The sequence below is a fragment of the Cnephaeus nilssonii genome (genome assembly GCF_951640355.1).
Source record: "Cnephaeus nilssonii genome assembly, chromosome: 19".
Lineage (NCBI taxonomy): Eukaryota > Metazoa > Chordata > Mammalia > Chiroptera > Vespertilionidae > Cnephaeus > Cnephaeus nilssonii.
Window position 1 is genome coordinate 49,263,536 of NC_137090.1, and position 20,676 is coordinate 49,284,211.

Below are 20,676 nucleotides of genomic sequence, written 5' to 3' on the forward strand. Positions count from 1 at the left end.
TGTTTTTTCAGTTCTTGTTATAAATCTTAGTCTTAAATATGCATATGAATGCCAGGAGAGTTCTTTTAATGACAAATGACAATTTTTTGCTTTATATATTTTTATAAGATGATCATTTCTTATTTACATGTAGAACTGATCATTTTGCTTCTTCTAGAATTTTTCTCTAAATATTACCAATGGGTCTTAACTTGGATTTCTTTCTTTTTCAATAATTTATGGTTGCAGACAGTATGTGCCTACTGTGTCACCTCACAGTGAAACAGCACCAATTCCAGTTCCTACTCAGATAAGGAATTACCAGCGCATGGAGCAGAATCTCACATCTACTGCCAGCTCTGGCACAAATCTACATGGTTCTCCAAGGTAAGCTAGGATTTTTTTCTCTTTTTTTGTTAATCTGCATCCAAGGATATTTTTCCATTAATCTTTTAGAGAGAGTGGAAGAGAGAAGGAAAGACAGAGAAACATCGATGTGAGAGAAACACATCGATTGGTTGCCTCTTGCACGCACCTGGGCTGGGAAGGAGCCTGCCAACCAAGGTACATGCCCTTGACTGGAATCGAACCCGGGACCCTTTGTCTACGGGCTTTTCTTATAAATATGTTGGGGGTTCCAGTCAAGATAGCAGCATAGGTAAATGCGGTTACTCATAACCTCATCAAAATTACCACTACAGAACAACCATACTTTAGAACCACCTGAAACCAAGCTGTACAGAAGTCCTATAACTAAGGATATAAAGAAGAAACCACATCGAGACTAGTAGGAGGGACAGAGACATGGAATGTCTGGTCCCACAACATGTGTTGCAGGTAAAAATCAGGAGGGATATCTTGGCTGTGGAGGTCCCCTTGAAGAGCGAGGGGTCCCAGCCCCCACACCAGGCCTCATAGCCGGGGGTTCCAATGCCAGGAAGAAAAGTGCCCATAACTTCTGGCTATAAAAACTAAGGGGATTGTGGCTGAATGAGACAGAGGGCAGCTGGAGTTCTAAGCAGTTCATCTTAAGGAGCCTGTTCACAGACCTACTCAGACGCACTTGCTCTAAGCTCCAGCGCTGGGGAAGAAGCTTGAAGGCAGCAGGGACATATGGGGAGGAACTGAGTTGATAGGCATCAGGGTGAGAGCTGGAGGGGCAGCTCCCAGACAAAAGTGATGGCAAAGGCCATTGTTCCTTTTCTGAGCTCTTCCTGCACAGAGCTGGTAAGTGGCTACATAGCCAAGTCTCTTATCAACCTGGCTCATACTGTCTGCCCCACCCTGGTGATTCCCCGAGACCTTGCCTTACCTAACTAGTGGGCACACCCAAGCCATTTCCAGTAGCTTCTCTATACAAATGGCATCTCTTACCTCATGCTTTGGACTTTCCTAAAATCTCTCAAACAAGCAGTATCTGGCCTCTGCATACCCCATACCTTTCGCTAAGTGGCCCCAGGTCTGGCACTAATGGCCTTGGTGTGCAGCTTGGTCTCTCCTGGGCATCTCCAAGCCCAGCACAAGTGGTAGCCATCTGCAGGTTGCTTTGTAGCGTGTGCCATGTTGTCCCAGGCAGGGCACAGGTAGTGGCTAACCTTGTACCTCCCAGGAGGCCCCAGAGCCAGTGTACTCAATGGACAGCTTCAGACCATGCCAAATTATAACCCTACCACCTCCACAAGCAACACACCCAAGAGGCGGACTTGGCAAGCACCCAAGACCCACTGAAGCAAGTCCTGCTCTATAGGGTTGGCCCCTGTACAGCATCTCCTTCACTGTAGTCACAGCCAGTCCTTGCAGCTGATCAGCCTGAGGGTTAGTTCCTCCCAGTGACGCCAACAGCAATTAAGGCTCAACAACAACAGGACAGTGCACACAGCCCACACAGAAGTATACCTGCAGTGCCCAGCTTGGGTGACTGGGGAAGCTGTACATGGGGCCCTGCAGGACACCTACCAAGTCCAGCAGACATAACAACTCTACCTAATACATGGAAACAAACTAGGGAAGCTGCCAAAATGCAGAGACAAAGAAACAAGTACCAAATGAAAGAACAGGAGGAATCTCCAGAAAAAACTAAATGAAATGAAGGCAAGCAGACTACTAGATACAGTGTTCAAAGCAATGGTTATAAGGATGCTCAAGGAACTAGGTGAGAACTTCACAGCATAAAAAAGGACATGGAAACCATAAAAAAGAACCAATAAGAAATGACAGATACCCTAACTGAAATGAAGAATAAATTACAGGCATCAGTAGTAGAGTAGATTCAAATCAGCAATTTGGAATATAGGGAAGCAAAAAATACACAATTAGAACAGCAAAAAATAATTTTAAAAAAGGATAGTGTAAGGAGCCTCTGGGGCAACTTCAAGCATAAAAACATTCACATCATTGGGTGCCAGAAGGAGAAGAGTAAGAACAAATTGAAAACCTGTTTGAAAAAATGACAGAAAACTTCCCTAACCTATTTCCCATGAAGGAAATAAACATACAAGTCCTGGAAGCACAGAGTCCCAAACAAGGTGAACCTACGGAGGCCCACAGTAAGACACACAATTAAAATGGCAGAGGTTAAAGACAGAAAGAGAATCTTAAAAGCAGCAAAAGAAAAGCAGTTAGTTACCTTCAAGGGAGCTCCCATAAGACTCTCAGCTGATTTCTCAATAGAAACTTTGCAGGCCAGAAAGGATTGGCAAGAAATACTCAAAGTGATGAAAACAAGGACCTACAACCAAGATTACTCTTATCTAGCAAAGCTATCATTTAGAATCAAAGGACAGATAAAGAGCTTCCCAGACAAGAAGAAGCTAAGGTTCATCACCATCAAACCAGGATTATAAGAAATGTTAAAGGGTCTCTCAGGGCACATACCTGGGTTGCAGGCTTGATCCCCAGTAGGGGGCATGCAGGAGGCAGCTGATGAGTGATTCTCTTTCATCATTGATGTTTCTATCTCCTCCTCCCTCTCCCTTCCTCTTTGAAATCTATTTAAAAAAAAAGAAGAAAAGGATAAAAAATACAAATAATAAACAGCCTTAAAAAATTATGAAATCTTACCATTTGTGATAGCGTGGATAGACCCAGAGGGTATTATACTAAGTGAAATAAGTCAGTCAGAGAAAGACAAATACCATATAAGTTCATTCATATGTGGAATCTAAAGGAACAATATAAACAAACAAAACAGAAACAGACTTGTAGATATAGAGAACAGGCTGATGGTTGGCAGAAGGGATTTGGGGGTGTGGGTGAAAATGGTAAAGGGATTGAGAAGTACAGATTGGTAATTACAATATAGTCATCTGGGTGTAAAGTACAACATAGGAAATATAGCCAATAATCCTATATAATAAAAGACTAGCATGCAAATTGTCCCATCTACTGGGAGTTCAACCAGGGGGCAGGGCCAGCCAAACTCGTGTCCCCTCCCCACAGCTGGCCCAGCCAGATCGGCCCCGATTGGGGCAGGCCAACCGGACCCCACCTATGCACAAATTCGTGCACCGGGCCTCTGGTAGTTTAATAACTATGGTGTCACTTGAGTACTGCAAATGTCAGGAGGAACACTTTGTAAAGTAGATGATTACCTAACTATTATGCTATACCCCCGATACTAATACAAAATAATATTGAATGTAAACTGTAATTGCAAAAAAAATCAACTTTGTCCCTTATGTATGTGTATAGGGTGGGTCAAAAGCTGTTCTTATGGACAATGATTAATAAAAATAATACAAGAATAAGCTCTATGTTTTATGTACTCACAACTGTAAACTTACTTTTTCCCCACCCTGTATAATGGAGGTGTACAAAATGGTACAAAAAATTGAATAAAAAATTTTTTGTAATGGATCTATTTAGATAATATTTAAGCTTGGCAGGGTGATATAGTATGTATATATTTTGTCCACAAATATAATTATTTTTAAGAATTGAGGAAAAGTGTGTTAAAAAATGGAATCCCACCAGTAGTAGCAGATTATTTATATATTATTTATTTTTTCTACATTCTGAAACTTCACTGAGGTAGCAAAGGAATGACAATGGTATAAGTCCACAAAGAAAAAGTAAAATAAGAATAAATATTCAGTGGGTGGGAGATGTCAATAAATTTCTGGGAAGCAAAGAGAATGGAAGATGAATGCCTGCTGACAGTGAGAACAGCTGTGCCCCATAGTACTCTCAGAAACCGAAATCTTGGAGAACTCAGTGGAGAGGTGAAAGTGAGGAATATGGCTAAAAATAGGAAAACTGAATCTGAAGGAAATAGCAAGAATGCAAAGAAAATAAACTTATTTTAAAAATTAGTACCTTTAGAGAAAGGTTAGAAACTGCATCCATAAATAAGAAAGAAATACTATTGAATAAATAAAAATTAAAAAGCTCTCTTCTTGGACAATACAAATTATAATAATTAAAATAAATGCTGGGAGACAAAGTTGAAGTATCTGAAATAGGTGAACCAAATAAAGTTGGAAAATATAAATGAAAAATATTCTTCAAGGGTTAGTTATAGGTATTCCAGAAAGAAAAAGAAAATAATGAGGAAGAAAATTTCTAGGAAATCACAAAAATTTTTTTCAGCATTGGTGGATACAAGATTTTAGGTTAAAAGGGCCCACCAAATAAACAGCTCAATGAATGGAAAATGATCCTCACCATTGAGAAAACTTTTACAAAGGGCATTTTGCAATACGTATGAAAATTATTAATGTATACTAGTGGCTTGGTGCATGAAATTTGTGCACGGGGGCGGGGAACGTGTTCCCCCAGCCCAGCCTGCACCCTCTCCAATCGGACATCCCTCTCGCAATCTGGGACTGCTGGCTCCTAACCACTCACCTGCCTGCCTGCCTGATCGCTCCTAACTGCCCTTCCCTGCTGGCCTGATTTCGCCCCCAACTGCTCCCCTGCTGGCCTGATCTCGCCCCTGACTGCCTTTGCCTGCCTGATCACCCCTAACTGCCTTCCCTTGCTGGCCTGATCTCGCCCCTAACTGCCCTCCCCTGCTGGCCTGGTTGCCCCCCACTGCCCTCCCCTGCTGGCCTGATCTTGCCCCCAATGGCCCTCTCCTGCCGGCCTGATCTCGCCCCTAACTGCTCTCCCCTGCCGGCCTGATTGCTCCTAACTGCCTCTGCCTGCCTGGTCGCCCCCAACTGCCCTCCCCTGCCGGCCTGATCTTGTCCCCAACTGCCCTCCCCTCCTGGCCTGATCTCGCCCCAACTGCCCTCCCCTGCCAGCCTGATTGCCCCTAATGGCCTCTGCCTCGGCCCCCACCACCATGGCTTTCTCCAGAAGGAAGTCGGATGTCCGAAAGATGGCCAGTCAACCTGGTCTAATTAGCATATTACCCTTTTAGTAGTATAGATAGATTATATAGGATAGGATTGCTTAAATGGGCGGGGGGGGGGGGGAGCCTTTTTCATCAGGAGGAGATACTCTTGGCAGACAAAAATACATAATCCCTATATCTGGACTGATAGCCAGCCATATGCACTATACTGCCAAACTAGTCATTAAAAAATTGAACCACTTTCTTACACCTTACACCAAACAGCTGTTGCCCTTAAAACCCCTCCTCAGCCTTCACCTTAGGTTCTGCCTTCGCAGTTCACCCAGATTTGGTTCTGATTGGTCGGTTTCTATGCCAGTCAGTGTCAAAAGCTCTGCCTCCTAGGCAGCCATTGGCTCCTCGCAGTTCACCTGGATTTGGTTCTGATTGGTTGGTTTCTATGCCAGTCAGCGTCTCCGGGCCTATCAACGGGCCTGATCAGAGAGGCAGGGCTGATCAGCAGCCCCAGCGGAGGCCAAAGAGAAAGAGGCGCAGCTGCTGGCCAGGCCCGGAGCGAAAGAGAGAGGCAAGTGCTGATCAACAGCTGCCATGGAGGCTACGGATCAGACCCTGCTTCTCTGTCCCTGGGCCTCTCTCCAGGCCTGATCTGCAGCCCCCCTTGGCAATCAGTGCTGGGTCCGGGCTCCCACAGCTGAGGCAGCACTGACTTCGGCAACCCAGCACTGACTTCCGGTTGGTCGAGCCTCCGGTCATTGTGGATGTTATGGACCCTGAGTTTTTATATATTAGGATATCTCTCTTTTTTTAAAAAAATATTTTATTGAGTTTTTTACAGAGAGGAAAGGAGAGGGATAGAGAGTTAGAAACATCGATGAGAGAGAAACATCGATCAGCTGCCTCCTGCACACCCCCCACTGGGGATGTGCCTGCAACCAAGGTACATGCCCTTGACTGGAATTGAACCTGGGACCTTTCAGTCCGCAGGCCGACGCTCTATCCACTGAGCCAAACCGGTTTCGGCTATTAGGATATCTTTTAAGCAGCACTTCAACTTCTGGTAACTTATTGTATAGATAATCAGTCCTTGCCTGTGTATGAAATTGTATACAAAGTTATTGTTATAATAGCAGAGGATGAGAAATAAGCCAAATGCCCACCAGTAAGGGACTGATTTATTATAGATTATCTCTGACAATGGAACATCTTCCAAAAAAGAGTAAAGCAGCTCTCCATGTCCTAAAGTAGAAGATTGTTTAGTTTATTATAAAGTGAAAAAAAGTGATGAAGAGTGTTATTAGCAGTGATTCTCAGGTGTGGTTTGTGGCTCCCTTTTTATAGGGTCCATGAGGAAAAAACTATTTTCATAATAATACTAGAATATTGTTTGCTTTTTCACTGCATATACTGATAGTGCAAAACCAGTGATGGATAAATTGCTGGTGCCTTAAAACATCTCAAACTAGTGGCCCCCATCTATACTTAGTCTTTGTGTTCTTTACTATCACACACTTGCAGTACCAAAGAATGTCTTCAATGAAGCAGTAAAAATTATTATTTTTCTTTGAAAATCTTAGCTTTGAGTGGAATGTAGGCATAAAGTACTTCTGTGGCACATTGGAATAGTTGTCTTAAGGAAAAGCACTTGTATGATTGTTTTAGTTGCGAGCTGAACTAGCCACTTTTCCATGAACACCATTTTTTAAGAACAAAACTATGATTATGGATATTTGGCAGTCATTTTGTAAAAAATGAAATAAGTCTGTAACTTTAGAAAACAAGTGGCATAAAATTTGAGCTCCTGAATAAAAATTAGAATTTTGGACAACTTGTATTCATCATTGTGATCTTGACAGCTCCTGTTACATATTGACAGCCATTTCTAAGATTAATGGTGCTCTTTTGATGTGAATGTGACTCTTTGATATTATATAATGTGTCAACATTTAGAATATCTGCATAACTCAGTCAACCAATATTTTCTTTTTTTAAATATATTTTTATTGATTTCAGAGAGGAAGGGAGGGGGAGAAGAGAGATAGAAACATCAGTGATGAGGGAGGATCATTGATTGGCTGCCTCCTGCACGACTCTGCTGGGGATTGCACCCAAAACCCAGACATGTACCCTAACTGGGAATTGAACCGTGACCTTCTGGTTCAAAAGTCGATGTTCAACCACTGAGCGACACCAGCTGGGCTCAACCAATATTTCCCAAGTGATCAAATGTAACAGAATACCTAATCTCACTGACGTGGTTCCTAATTCCATGCTGTGACTAGTCTTTCAGAAATGATGACTTGCTGAGTTTTTATGTAGCATCAAAGAGAAGTATCTGAAAAGGCTACCAAAATATTTCTCCCCTTTCCAGTTACATATCTGTGTAAGTCTGGGTTTCCTTCATATACTACACCTAGTGTTATACAGATTGAATGTAGAAATAGTTCTGAGAATCCATCTGTCATCTATTTAATCAGATATTAGAGATTCGCAAAAATGTAAAATAATGTCACACTTTTTGCTAACTTATTTTGTTTTGGAAGATATAATTATTTTTCATAATTATGTTCCCTATGGTAAGTTTATTTTTAATGAATTGATAATTCCAAAAATTCCTGTTTAACTTCTAATACAGTAAGTATCAGCTTGTATGTTGCATGAATAAAATCTCTCTGGGATCATCAGTAATTTTAAGAGTATAATGGGGTAGTAACACCCTCAAATTTGAAAATGGTTGGTATAGCCCAGCTACTCAGTGGTTGAGCATCAACCCATGAACCAGGAGGTCACTGGTTTGGTTTGGTTGGGGCACAGCCCAGGTTGTGGCTCAGTCCCCAGCAGGAGGCATGCAGGAGGTGACCGATTGATGTTGATGTTTCTCTATACATCAGTGTTTCTATCTCTGCCTCTCCCTTCCTCTTACTCTAAAATCAATAAAAACATTTAAAAAATCCACTAGACACCAGTTTGAGCATTAAAGAAAAGAACTATTGGCTGATAGTTCATTTAAAAAATGAGAGAGAAAATGGTTGGTATGTATAACATTATCTTTTCTAAAGATGAAAGTATGATTATACAGTGGGCCTTTGAATAACACAGAGGTTAGGGCCCCAATGCCCTGTGCGATTGAAAATTTGACTCCCCCAAAACTTAACTACTAATAGCCTACTGTTGACCAGAAGCCTTACCATATAAATAGTCGATTAATATATGTTGATTAACACATATTGTGTATGTTATATACTATATCATATGCTGTATTCTTATAATAAAGTAAGCTAGAGAGAAGAAAATATTAAAATCATAACAGAAAATACATTTACAGTATTTGTTGAAAAAAAATGTATGTAGGTGGACCTGCGCAGTCAAACCTGTGCTGTCCTAGGGCTGGCAGTGTGTGCAGTGCCGGGTGTGCCGGCAGTGAATTAGGAGCTCTGGAAGGACGTCAGAGACTGAAAACGGGTAGCCTTGTGCGTCAGGTGGAGGAAGTGCTGGGAATTAGGAGAAAGGGTACTAGGTTGAGAGGGAGACTTCACTAGATAATTTTATGCATTTTATACTTGTGCCATGTGACTGTGTTACATATTTTTAAAAAAAATCTACTCCATGGCATATTTCTAGGAAGTTTTAGGAAAAGACAAAAATAAAGAGAGTCCGAGAACCTGTCAGAGGGAGTCATTTTCTTTTTCTTCCCAGGTCTGCAGTGGTGCGAAGGTCCAACACCAGTCCTATGGGCTTCCTCCGGGTGGGAGCTGGCTCCCCAGCGCCCGCAGATGCAGCACAGACAGTCGGACGAAGACTCTCCACTGGGTCTTCCAGGCCTTATTCACCTTCCCCTTTGGGTATGAGTTTAAAGCAGTTGTCCTCAACATTTTTTACTGCCAGATCTGACCTAGCACTCTCTTTGGGACCATTGGCTCACCGTGGCAGAGAGTCTCAGCTGGCTGGGACCATATCCCGCCCCCTGGGTATACCCTTCCCCCTAGTCCCTCTCGAGAACCTCTGGGTAAATCTGTTAGGGTGTCCATTGGAAATATAATAATACAAATGGATCTTTTGGATAAAAAGTATCTCCTTTGGGTTTGGGCTCTAAACACAAAGTCAGAAAACCTAGGTTAAAATACATAAAACGCCTACCCTACTTACTCAGATTTCTGAGGATTAAAAGACAGTCGTGTACATAACAGTACTGCCTGTGTCCAGGGAGGGATGTGGCGGTAGCCTCGTTACAGTCTGCCACCTCCTGGGAACCATGTAAGAAAGAGGAACAGTTAAAACAGAGCAGAAACACAACAGCAACAACAAAACCCAACCAAACATAAAAACCTTAAAGCACTCGTTTAGTGGAAATAAGACAAAGAAAATGCTTCAACTTTAGAATATATGTAAGAGAGACCAGAGCAACTGGGATTGCAGAATTTGTGTAAAATAGCATCCCTATGGTGGGGAAGAAAAGGTAGTACAGAGAGGGCCCAGTGGTGGCAGATCTCAAAATTGCAACAAAAACCCAAAGCTTTTTTATATGCACACACATTTCTAAACGGAGAGGGCCACCACCCTCAGCCAAGACTGCCGGGTAGGATTCAGAGGGAATGGGAAGGTTGGGAGGAGGCAGAGCAAGGACAGTGCCCAGAAGCCCTGATTTCAAAACCACAGTGATAATATTTAAAAAAGAAACCCACAAAAACACACACACACAAAACGTGTCACCACCTCACCTGTTGCAATGGTTTTGAAGCTGTTTTTAGCTGAAATTTTTTTCAAACAAAATGTTGGCTCTGTTTCATCCCTCAGCAGCTCCTAAGGCACTCCAAGGTCTCCAGAGACATGTTCCAAAACTTATCCTTGAACTCAAGGAAAAGGCTCTTTCTCAGAGTCTGCTAACCCTTTGCCTGCCTACCTAACCCCTTGGTCGGTGCCTCTTCCTTTTTGTAGACCTATGTTTCTTGCCTACTTAAATCCCCTGAAGTCTTCCCCAGCTCTCCTTTTTATTGGTTTGGGTCATTAAGAGGTACATGCAAAGAAGGTAGATGCAGAGATGTGCAAGAGAGATTGGGGAACACCTGTGCTAGATAAAGGAGAGGAAGCAGGAGTTCACAGGGAGCCCCCTACGACTGCCATGCAGATGCGATCCTGTGAGGGAAAGTAAGGAAGGAGGAGTCCTGGCTACAGTGAGGGCTCAGAGAGGTTAGCCCGACTGAAGGAGTGTCCCCATGCACTGAGTTGTCCAAATTTTCTGACCTGCTTGAACAGGCCTGAATTAATGCCTCGAACATATGTAGTCAGTGGCTGGGAGCCCTGGGGAGCAGGAGCGGGTGGATTCAGAGGTACAGTAGCTGGGCTGTCATTCAGCTCCACAAGCCTCCAACATTATGGACAAACTCTTTGTACTTCCCTGTTTTAATGACATACTTGTTGCAGATGCTGAGTGTACGTGGCTTTCTTTCCTATTGATCTTGTTTTAAGATTATAGGTACTTTTGATCCTAGTATGCCAAGCACCCAGCACATTGGTTGCTTAGCTGAGCTGTTTGCTGAGTAAATTTTGTAAACTACAATGTACTGTGCAATCTGTGCATATGTTGCCTGTCTCCATTCTTAGCTGGTTTTGAAGCATTTCTCTGTCCTGCCCCTGTTCCCTCTTTGCAGTTGGTGCCATTCCAGAGCCATGGAGTCAGTGCTGCTGTGGGCGCCCGCAGGGCCAGGAGTCCGGGAGGAGGAACTCTTCAGGTAGGAGATGGAGTTGGCATATTAATAACTGTAATCCTATTATGAACTAGAGGCCCGGTGCACGAATTCGTGCACAGGTGGGGTCCAGCCGTGGGGGGGAGGGAGAAGGGTCACGGGTGGTTGGTGGGCTGGCCCTGCCCCCAATTGGGGCAGGGGGCGAGCGGGGGTGGGGTGGGGCCGGCTAGGGGAAGGGGCCATGGGCGGTTGGCTGGCCCAGCACCCTGGTTGAACTCCCAGTAGAGGGGGCAATTTGCATATTAGCCTTTTATTATATAGGATGGATTTTAGTTATGTTTTTCTAGTCTTATCAAAAAAATAGAATCAGTGTCCAGTTGGTGTGGCCATCTCTTTTTGGGTATATGATTCTTTTATGAAAATAAGTCTTAGGAATTATGTAACTTAGCTAAATTTTGGTCATTGTCACACAGATAATGAAAATCTAGGAAATGTAATTTTGTTGCTTTAATACTATTCTTTTTTTAATCTTTATTGTTGTAAGTATTACATAGATGCCGATGTAGCTGACCCCTTCTAACTCACCCCTCTCCCCAAGTAATACTATTCTTGATAAGAACTACTAGTTAGCATCAAATAAAAAACAAATATAGATGTTTATTTGCTTTATTATGTACCATATATGCCTCCAAAGATGTGTGTAAATCATGCTTTTTAAAGTCAAATCTTACTGTGCATGCATTTGAGGAGTTGGCCAGTTAAAGGAACTCTGATCCTTGGGAAAGCATACAACTTAGCTTTCCGGTCCATAACACTTTGCCACTAATTTTACTTATTTGTGCATATGCGCGCGCGCGCGCGCGCACACACACACACACACACACACACACACACACACACACGTATATGTACCTGTGCCTGTGTGTGTTTGGCAGAACCCAGTTACGAAAAGTTAAATATCAAATTCAGTATGAAATTAGCCAAGAATGGCCAGTAGCAAAAGCTCCTATTGATGTCCATTTTTAGAAAGATGATGGTTATAGATCTCTGAGAAGATTTGTATGTTCTTAATGTTATCGGTGGTAGTTTGGTTTAGAAGTGCCAAAGAATTTGTAAGTGGAGCTCAAGGCTTAGTGGACCTTAAGTTGGCAGCAACCAGGTTTGTGTGGGTGAAGTCCCTTATTGTTGCCAACTGCTCAGCATATCAAGACTGTCTCCCAGGCCCCTGGTAGGTATCCCCTTAGAGTCAAGAATATCTGAAGATTTTTTATTCTTAAAATGAGAGGAAGGGAAAGAGCGAGACAAACATTGATGTGAGAGTGACACATCACTCGGCTGCCTCCTGCACACCCCCTCCTGGGGATTGGGCACATAACCTGGGTGTGTGCGCTGACCGGGAATCGAATTGGCAACCTTTTGGTGCATGGGATGATGTCCAGCCAACTGAGCCACATCGGCCAGGGGCATACGCTTGTTAATTTTAAACAAATAAAATCAAATTCAGGAACAGTGTATTATCTAATTCTCCTTACATACCTTTTTTTTTTTTTTAATAAGGGGTTATTCTGGGTTTGTTTGAAAAGTTTATTTTAGTTGAGGTGTGAGAAAAGGGAATAATCACATTGCTAAACCCAAATATGTGTTTATGTAAAGGATGGAAATGATCCTGTGCATTGTGTTTGTTGTTTTGGTCCTAATTAGACCTTGCATTAATCTGAGTTATTTGCTAGCTGCTGATAAAGCAGCTAATATACCCGTTATCCACTTGTGTCTCCTGAGAATATCAGTGACTATGTTCTTGTCACTGGTTTGTAAAGGATGCCAAAAAAATAGTCTCCCGCCAAGTAAACACTTTTAGAATATCTCATGGAAAATAAGGCGTTCATTTAAATTCTCATTTTAAGAATTGTCTTCTTGTCCTGGCCGGTTTGGCTCAGTGGATAGAGTGTGGGCCTGCAGACCAAAGGGTCCTTGTTCGATTCCGGTCAGGGCACGTGCCCGGGTTGCGGGCTTGATACCCAATAGGGAGGCAGCCAATCAATGATTCTCTCTCATCATTGATGTTTCTCTCCCTCTCCCTCTTTGAAATCAATAAAATAAATAAAAAAAGACAAGACTTGTCTTCTTAATCCTTATGATTTTGCCATGTACTTCTTCCCACTGGGTTAACACTGCATCTGTTTCTTGGTAGGTTCTTCAGTGCTGCAGGCTCAGTCACCACAGTCTTTCTTATTGGGTGCTAGACTGCAGAGGGCCCCCAGCCTCACCGACATCTACCAGCACAAGCAGAAGCTCAGAAAGCAGCACTCCGACCCCGTGTGCCCGTCCCACACTGGGGCTGGGTGCAGTCACTCCCCTCAGCCCAGTCGGCCTGGCAGCCTGGGGACTTCTCCCACCAAACACCTGGGGTCCTCTCCACGGAGTTCTGACTGGTTCTTTAAAACCCCTTTACCAACAATAATTGGCTCTCCTACCAAGGTGTGTTTATTAAATCTTTGTAGGGGTTATGACTTTGTTAAGTTAACATTGTGAAGTGGACGGGTGGAGAGCCAGTTCAACAACAGACTACAAGAAAAATTGAAATAGAGGTCTTTTACTCACAGCTCCTGAAAGATACCCTGCACACCTGGGGGTGGGGCCCACAGGGATGCCCAGACAGCGTGCAGCCAGGGAGAGGCAGGATCTGGGCGCATGCCTTTATTAGGGTTCATGGGTAGAGTGTTTCAGGGTTCCTTACTAAGGCTAGATTGCTCAATTGAAACCAAAAGAGCAGGGTTCTGGTAAGCTCCATGGGGGTCTTACCTAAGGGGTACACGAAGAAGATCCTGGGAGGTGGGGCGTCACATCAAGAGCTTACATTTGCTCGTGACACTGCGGGCTGCTAGCTAGGGCGTGCACTTAACAGGCAGGCAAGTGTCAGTTTAAGGTCCCTGCAGTCCACTTGGCCAAAGAGAATGGATGCAGAGGCAGCAATACCATGGAATAGCTGACCTGAGCTCTCTACAATAGGTCAGGAACTAGTATGGAAAGGATTTATGATGAGAAGAGCTACAACTTAATGAGCACTTGCTATGTGCCAGGTACAGTGTAGGCCCTTGACTTGCTGAATGCTTTATGTGCATTATCCCACTGAGCTGTCCATGGTTAGAGAGGCTGTAAGTGGGAGGGCCAGTATTTTAATCCAGTTCTAACAACTCCAGTCAGTGCTCCTGGCTGCTGGGCTGTGCAGCCTGCCAGTAGGGAATGCTTTACACACCGTAATAACCAGCTTACATGTTTCTTTAGACCACAGCTCCTTTCAAAATCCCCAAAACACAAGCATCTTCCAACCTGCTAGCGTTGGTTCCTCGTCATGGGCCTTCTGAAGGGCAATCTAAAGATGGGGATGACCCACGAGAATGCTCTCATTGTCTCTTACTACCAGGAAGTGAGAGGCAGACGTCTGAGCAGCAAAGCAAGGCAGTGTTTGGCAGGTAAAAAACACCGTTTCCTTCCAGCTTTAAACATGAAAACTGCCCTGCTGGTGTGGCTCAGTGGTTGAGCATTGGCCCATTAACCAGGAGGTCACGGTTCAATTCCCGGTCAGGGCACGTTCCTGGCTTGATGGTAGTAGGGGGGCGTGAAGGAGGCAGTTGATGTTTCTTTCTATCTCTATCCCTCTTTCTTCCTCTCTAAAATCAATAAAAATGTATTGGGAAATTAAAAAATAAACATGAAAACTACCATAGTGCATATATTTCTGTTACAAAACAACCAGACCAGATTAGTAGCTGGATATGAACTGTATAGAGTTTTTAGAGTCTGAAAACCGTAGATGCTTCCTGTAGCTGGAAATACAGAGCTCTTGCTGAATTTCCTGAATAGCCTATTTCTGCCTCTTGTTTATATTAGTTAATGAAGTTTATCTCTACCTTGAATTGTTATCTATTTTTGTCTCCTTGTTCTCTGACTTCTCATTAACCCTTTTATGGCTTGGCTTAAATCCTTATTATTTACGTGTGGGTTTTTCATGATTAAAATCACTCTTTTTTAGATCTGTCAGTACTGGGAAACTATCCGATCAACAAGTCAAGACACTTTTAGGTGGACATCAGGGCAGCACAGACAGTTTAAATACAGAACGACCAATGGATATAGGTAAGAAAAAAAACTATTTGTTTTTGGAGAGGGGTGGGGGCAAGTAATTTGTTAATGTATTCATTAATTTTCCATTGTTGCTATAACAAATTACCACAAGATTAGTGGTTTAAAACAACATCAATGTATTACCTTACAGTTAATGGAGGTCAGAAGTCTGAAATTGGTCTCTCTGGGCAAAGTGCAGGCGCCAGCAGGCTCCTGTGGGCTCTGGGGAGGGTGCGTTTCCTTGCCTTCTCCAGCTTCTGGACGCTGCTCTCATCCCTCCTCGGCCCCTTCCATCTGGAAGTCAGCAGTGGCCAGTCTAGATTCTGACCTGCCTCCCTATTCTGCACTTAAAGGACCCTTGTGATTACATGGGACCCACTGGATTATCTCTTTATGTTAAGGTCAGTTGATTAGCAATTCTAGTTCCACCTGTAGCTTTAATTTCTTTTTGCCGTGTAAGGTAGCCCATGCAAAGATTCCAGGGCCTAGGACATGGCCTCTTAGGCTGGGCTGGAGGTAATTATTCTACTTACCTGCTTCTATTGATTTGAGCATGAGCTTACTGGCACAGATTTCTTCACCCTGTCCTTGTCCTTTTGTCTTTCTCAGTAGCCTATCAAGACAGGGACTTGTTCCATATCTTGATGACCAATGGCCTATGAGTTAGAAGGAATTCTGACCAAGATCATTTTTTATCAGTAGGATAATACTGGCTAAAGTTAGGCTAAATACTCATGTATTCTTAACTATTTCTTATACAGCAAGGAGTTCCTGTAAAGACCCACAGGTCACTGAGATCTCTGGCTCTTGCATAGCTGTTCCAAGGGCTGTTACATCTGTAGACCCACATTTAGATTCCAGGCCTAACCCAGACTTGGATTTTAGGAATCTGTATCTTTAATAAGCTCCTCACATGATTACTAAGTAAACCTAAATTTCAGAATCACTCTTGTAGCCTCTTTAGTATTGTTTTCTCTATCATTTTTTTTTTTAATCCTCACCTGAGGATATTTTTCCATTGGTCTTTTAGAGAGAGTGGAAGAGAGAGGGAAAGACAGAGAGAAACACCAATGTGAAAAAAACACATGAATTGGTTGCCTCCTGCATGAGCCCCGACCAGGGCCCAGGCTGGGGAGGAGCCTGCAACCGAGGTACGTGCCCTTGACCGGAATCGAACCCGGGACCCTTTGGTGGCGCAAGCTGACACTCTATCCACTGAGGCAAACTGGATGGGGCTATAATTTTTTAAAAGTCATATTTGTCAAGATCTTTGCACAGGAGTAAGAAATGGGTAAATATATAGTCTCTTTAAAATCTGAGAGTTTTTACTATTTTACACATCTTTATGCATGCCAAATATATAGAGCTAGTGTAGGAATTTGAGGAAGCCACAAAGAATTTCTGAGAATTGGTTTCCTCTGGGGCCAAGGTGTTGTATGACCTAGGAGCTATGACTTGGGAACCTACAGGCAGAGGTCTCTTGTGACACACTGTAATTTTTTAATTGATTTTCCCATGATAATCCGAAGGAGGAAATATCTGGACTGGCAGATAACTGATTGAACATGATCTCTAATCCAAAGGGAATATGCCTAGGTGTGGACTTTTTGGTATTCATCATGCTTGGTGTTCTAAGCTTCCTGGAGCTGTGGTTCGGTTTTGTCATTAATTTTGAAAAATTCTTGGTCATTAGTACTTCAAATATTTCTGCTGTTCCTTTTCTCTTTCTTTGCCTTCTGATATTCCCATTGTGCATATGGCACTCCTTTATAGTCGTCCACAGTTCTTGGGTATTCTGTGGTTTTTGTTTCTTTTCTTTCATTCTTCCTCTTTGCTTTTCAGTTTTGGAAGTTCCTATTGACATATCTCCAAGCTGATTCTCTCAGCCATGTCCAGGCTACGATGAGCTCATCAAATGCATTATTCATTGGTGTTTCAGTGATTTTTACTTGTAACGTTTCCTTTTATTCTTTTTTCGAGTGTCCCTCTCTCTACTTATGTCACCCATCTGTTCTTACATGTTGTTTACTTTCTCTGTTAGAGCCCTTAGCATGTTCGTCATAGTTATTTTAAATTTCTGTTCTGATAATTCCAGTATCTGCTATATCTGAGTCTAGTTCTGATACTTGCTCTCTCTTCAAATGGTTTTTACCTTTTAGCTTGCCTTTTAATTTTTTGTTGAAAGCCAGACATAATTCACTAGATAAAAGGAATTGAGTTAAATAGTGTGAAGTTTTTTGTTAATCTAGCTAAGAGTTAGGCTGTTTAGTGTTTGCTGTAGCTGTAGGTGTCAGAAGCTAAACTCTTCTCTGGTGTCTTTGTTTTTGTCTCCCTGTTGTCTTTGAGTTTCTCTAGATACTCATTAAATAACACCCAAACTTTGCCTACCTCTGTATTTTCTTCTAAGAGTTTTTTAGATTAGCTCTTACATTTAGGTCTGTGATCCACTTAACTTAATTCTTGTGGATAATGTGGTGTAGAGATCTAACTTTATTCATTTGCATGTGGATATTCACACTTCAGCACATTTCATTGAAAAGACTATTCTTCCCCTCATTAAATTGTTTTACTAGCCTTCTAAAAAAATCAATTAACTATAAAATATTTATTTTTGGACTTTTAATTCTATTTCATTGATCTGTGTGTCTATATGTATGCTGGCACCATATTGCATATATATATATTAGAAGCCCGGTGCACTAATTTGTGCACTGGTGGGGTCCCTCGGCCAGGCCAGTGATCGGGGCTGATTGGGGCCGGCTGGCTGGGGGAGGGACCACGGGAGGTTGGCTGTGGAAGTGCACTGACCACGAGCGGGCAGCTCCTCTGTTGAGCGTTTGCCCCCTGGTCGTCAGTGCGTGTCATAGCTACCGGCTGGTTGTCGGGTCATAACGGTTGCTTAGGCTTTTATATATATACTAGAGGCCCGGTGCACAGGATTCATGCACTGGTGGGGGGCGTGGCCTGCAGGGATTGGCCCGCTGTGGGAGTGCTGCTCATCCCTGTCTGCCGAGTGGCTGTGGACCCGACCTCTGAGCGGCTGCTCCCTGGTCGGGCATCTTCCGTGGAGCCGGAGCATTCGCCTCTCCAGGGGACCCAGTTGGGGCCAGGCCCAGGGACACTAGCACTGAGAAGCGGTGTAGTAGGCCTCAGTCCGCGGTGGCCACAAACTCGCCTCCCAGCCTCTGGGGTCAGCTCTGCGAGCATGGCAGCGTCCGGAGTCAGCAGGGAGCTAGGAGGTGGAGCCTGGGGTGAGGAGACGACAATCATAGCCTAGGTTCCTGCCCATCGGCCTGGGGTAAACAGTGGGAGCAGCCGCTCATCCGGGTCAGCTGAGTGGCGCTCCCACTGTGGTAGCACACTGACCACCAGCGGGAAGCTCTTGCATTGAGCGTCTGCCCCTTGGTGGTCAGTGCATGTCATAGCGACTGGTCGACCGGTTGTTCTGGTAATTCTGTGGTTCAGTTGCTGGGTTTCTATTATATAGGATATGTAGGTAAATTTTTAGAATGAGAGGAAGGGAGAGGGAGAGAGAAACATTGATGTAAAAGTGAAACATTGATCGACTGCCTCCTGTTCTACACACCCCCTACTGGGGAATTGAACCTGCAACCCAGCATGTACCCTGACTAGGAATCGAACTGGCAACCTTCGGGTGCATGGGATGACGCCCAATCAACTGAGCCACACCTGCCAGGCAGTCTTCACTTTTAAAAGGCATTTATAGCTATAAAGTCCCCTCTAAGCACAGCTTTAGCTACATACCATAAGGTTGGGTATGTTGTGTATTTTCTTTCATTTACATTAATTTCTAATTTTCCTTGTCATTTTTGTCTTTTAAAAAAATATATATTTTATTGATTTTTTTACAGAGAGGAAGGGAGAGGGATAGAGAGCTAGAAACATCAATGAGAGAGAAACATGAACCAGCTGCCTCCTGCACACCCCCTACTGGGGATGTGCCCGCAACCAATGTACATGCCCTTGACCGTAATTGAACCTGGGACCTTTCAGTCCGCAGGCCGACGTTCTATCCACTGAGCCACACTGGTTTCGGCCATTTTTGTCTTTGACCATTGATTATTTGGAAGTTCTATTCCCACATATTTGTGAGTCCACTAAATTTCCTTTTGTTGTTGGTTTTAATTTTATTCTATTTGGGGTAGAGAACTACTTTGCTGGATTTCAGTCATTTGAAATGTATCGAGGGGTGTTTGCCACACCCACCGCCTCACCAGGCACACTGGCATCTTCCAGACACTCTGCCAACTATGAAGTCTGGTCTGACCCCTAAATTTGTCTCTGAGGACCCAAGGGCCCTATGTCACCGAGGAGCAGCAGACAGTACAGCAAGCAGCATGGTCATGCCAGTTGAGTCTTAGAAAAGGAGGGGCTTTTTTTTTAATCTTTATTGTTCAGATTATTACAATTGTTCCTCTTTTTGTCCCCCCCCCCCATAGCTCCCCTCCACCCGGTTCCCACCTCACCCTTACCACCCCCCCCACTGTCCTCATCCATAGGTGTACGATTTTTGTCCAGTCTCTTCCAGCACCCCCATACCCCTTTCCCCCCCGAGAATTGTCAGTCCACTCCCTTTCTATGCCCCTGATTCTATTATATTCACCAGTTTATTCTGTTCATCAGATTTTTTATTAACTTGATTTTTTTGATTTGTTGATAGATATGTATTTGTTGTTCATAATTTTTATCTTTACCTTTTTCTTCTTCTTCCTCTTCTTAAAGAATACCTTTCAGCATTTCATATAATACTGGTTTGGCGGTGATGAGCTCCTTCAGCTTTTTCTTATCTGTGAAGCTCTTTATCTGACCTTCAATTCTGAATGATAGCTTTGCTGGGTAGAGTAATCTTGGTTGTAGGTTCTTGCTATTCATCACTTTGAATATTTCTTGCCACTCCCGTCTGGCCTGCATAGTTTCTGTTGAGAAATCAGCTGACAGTCGTATGGGTGCTCCCTTGTAGGTAACTGACTGTTTTTCTCTTGCTGCTTTTAAGATTCTCTCTTTGTCTTTTGCTCTTGGCATTTTAATTATGATGTGTCTTGGTGTGGTCCTCTTTGGATTCCTCTTGTTTGGGGTTCTATGCACTTCCTCGACTTGTAAGTCTATTTCTTTCACCAGGTGGGGGAAGTTTTCGGTCATTATTTCTTCAAATAGGTTTTCAATATCTTGCTCTCTCTCTTCTGGCACCCCAATAATTCGGATGTTGGTACGCTTGAAGTTGTCCCAGAGGCTCCTTACACTATCTTCATATTTTTTGATTCTATTTTCTTTTTTCTTTTCTGGTTGGGTATTTTTTGCTTCTTTGTATTTCAAATCTTTGACTTGATTCTTGCAATCCTCTAGTCTGCTGTTGGATCTCTGTATATTATTTTTTATTTCAGTCAATGTATGCTTAATTTCTAGTTGGTCCTTTTTCATATCCTCGAGGGTCTCGCTAAATTTATTGGCCTTTTCTAGAAAATTCTTGAAAAACCTTATAACCATGGTTTTGAACTCTATATTCAGTCATTTGCTTTCCTCCATTTCTTTCATTTGTGACCTGTTTCTTTGTCTCCGCTTTTTGGCTGCTTCCCT

The 20,676-nt window shown here is 43.2% G+C and overlaps 1 protein-coding gene across 3 annotated transcripts in view; it reads left to right on the forward strand.

Annotated features, from left to right (window-relative positions):
* The window catches only part of ULK2 (unc-51 like autophagy activating kinase 2), a 142,873-nt gene that overhangs the window by 92,758 nt on the left and 29,439 nt on the right, over positions 1–20,676 (forward strand). For all 3 annotated transcript variants that reach the window (XM_079797269.1, XM_079797270.1, XM_079797268.1), the window contains 6 exons: positions 229–366; positions 8,969–9,114; positions 10,921–11,001; positions 13,148–13,434; positions 14,242–14,429; positions 14,990–15,093. In XM_079797269.1, coding sequence (XP_079653395.1) covers positions 229–366; positions 8,969–9,114; positions 10,921–11,001; positions 13,148–13,434; positions 14,242–14,429; positions 14,990–15,093 — 944 coding nt within the window. The remainder of the gene's footprint in view (positions 1–228; positions 367–8,968; positions 9,115–10,920; positions 11,002–13,147; positions 13,435–14,241; positions 14,430–14,989; positions 15,094–20,676) is intronic.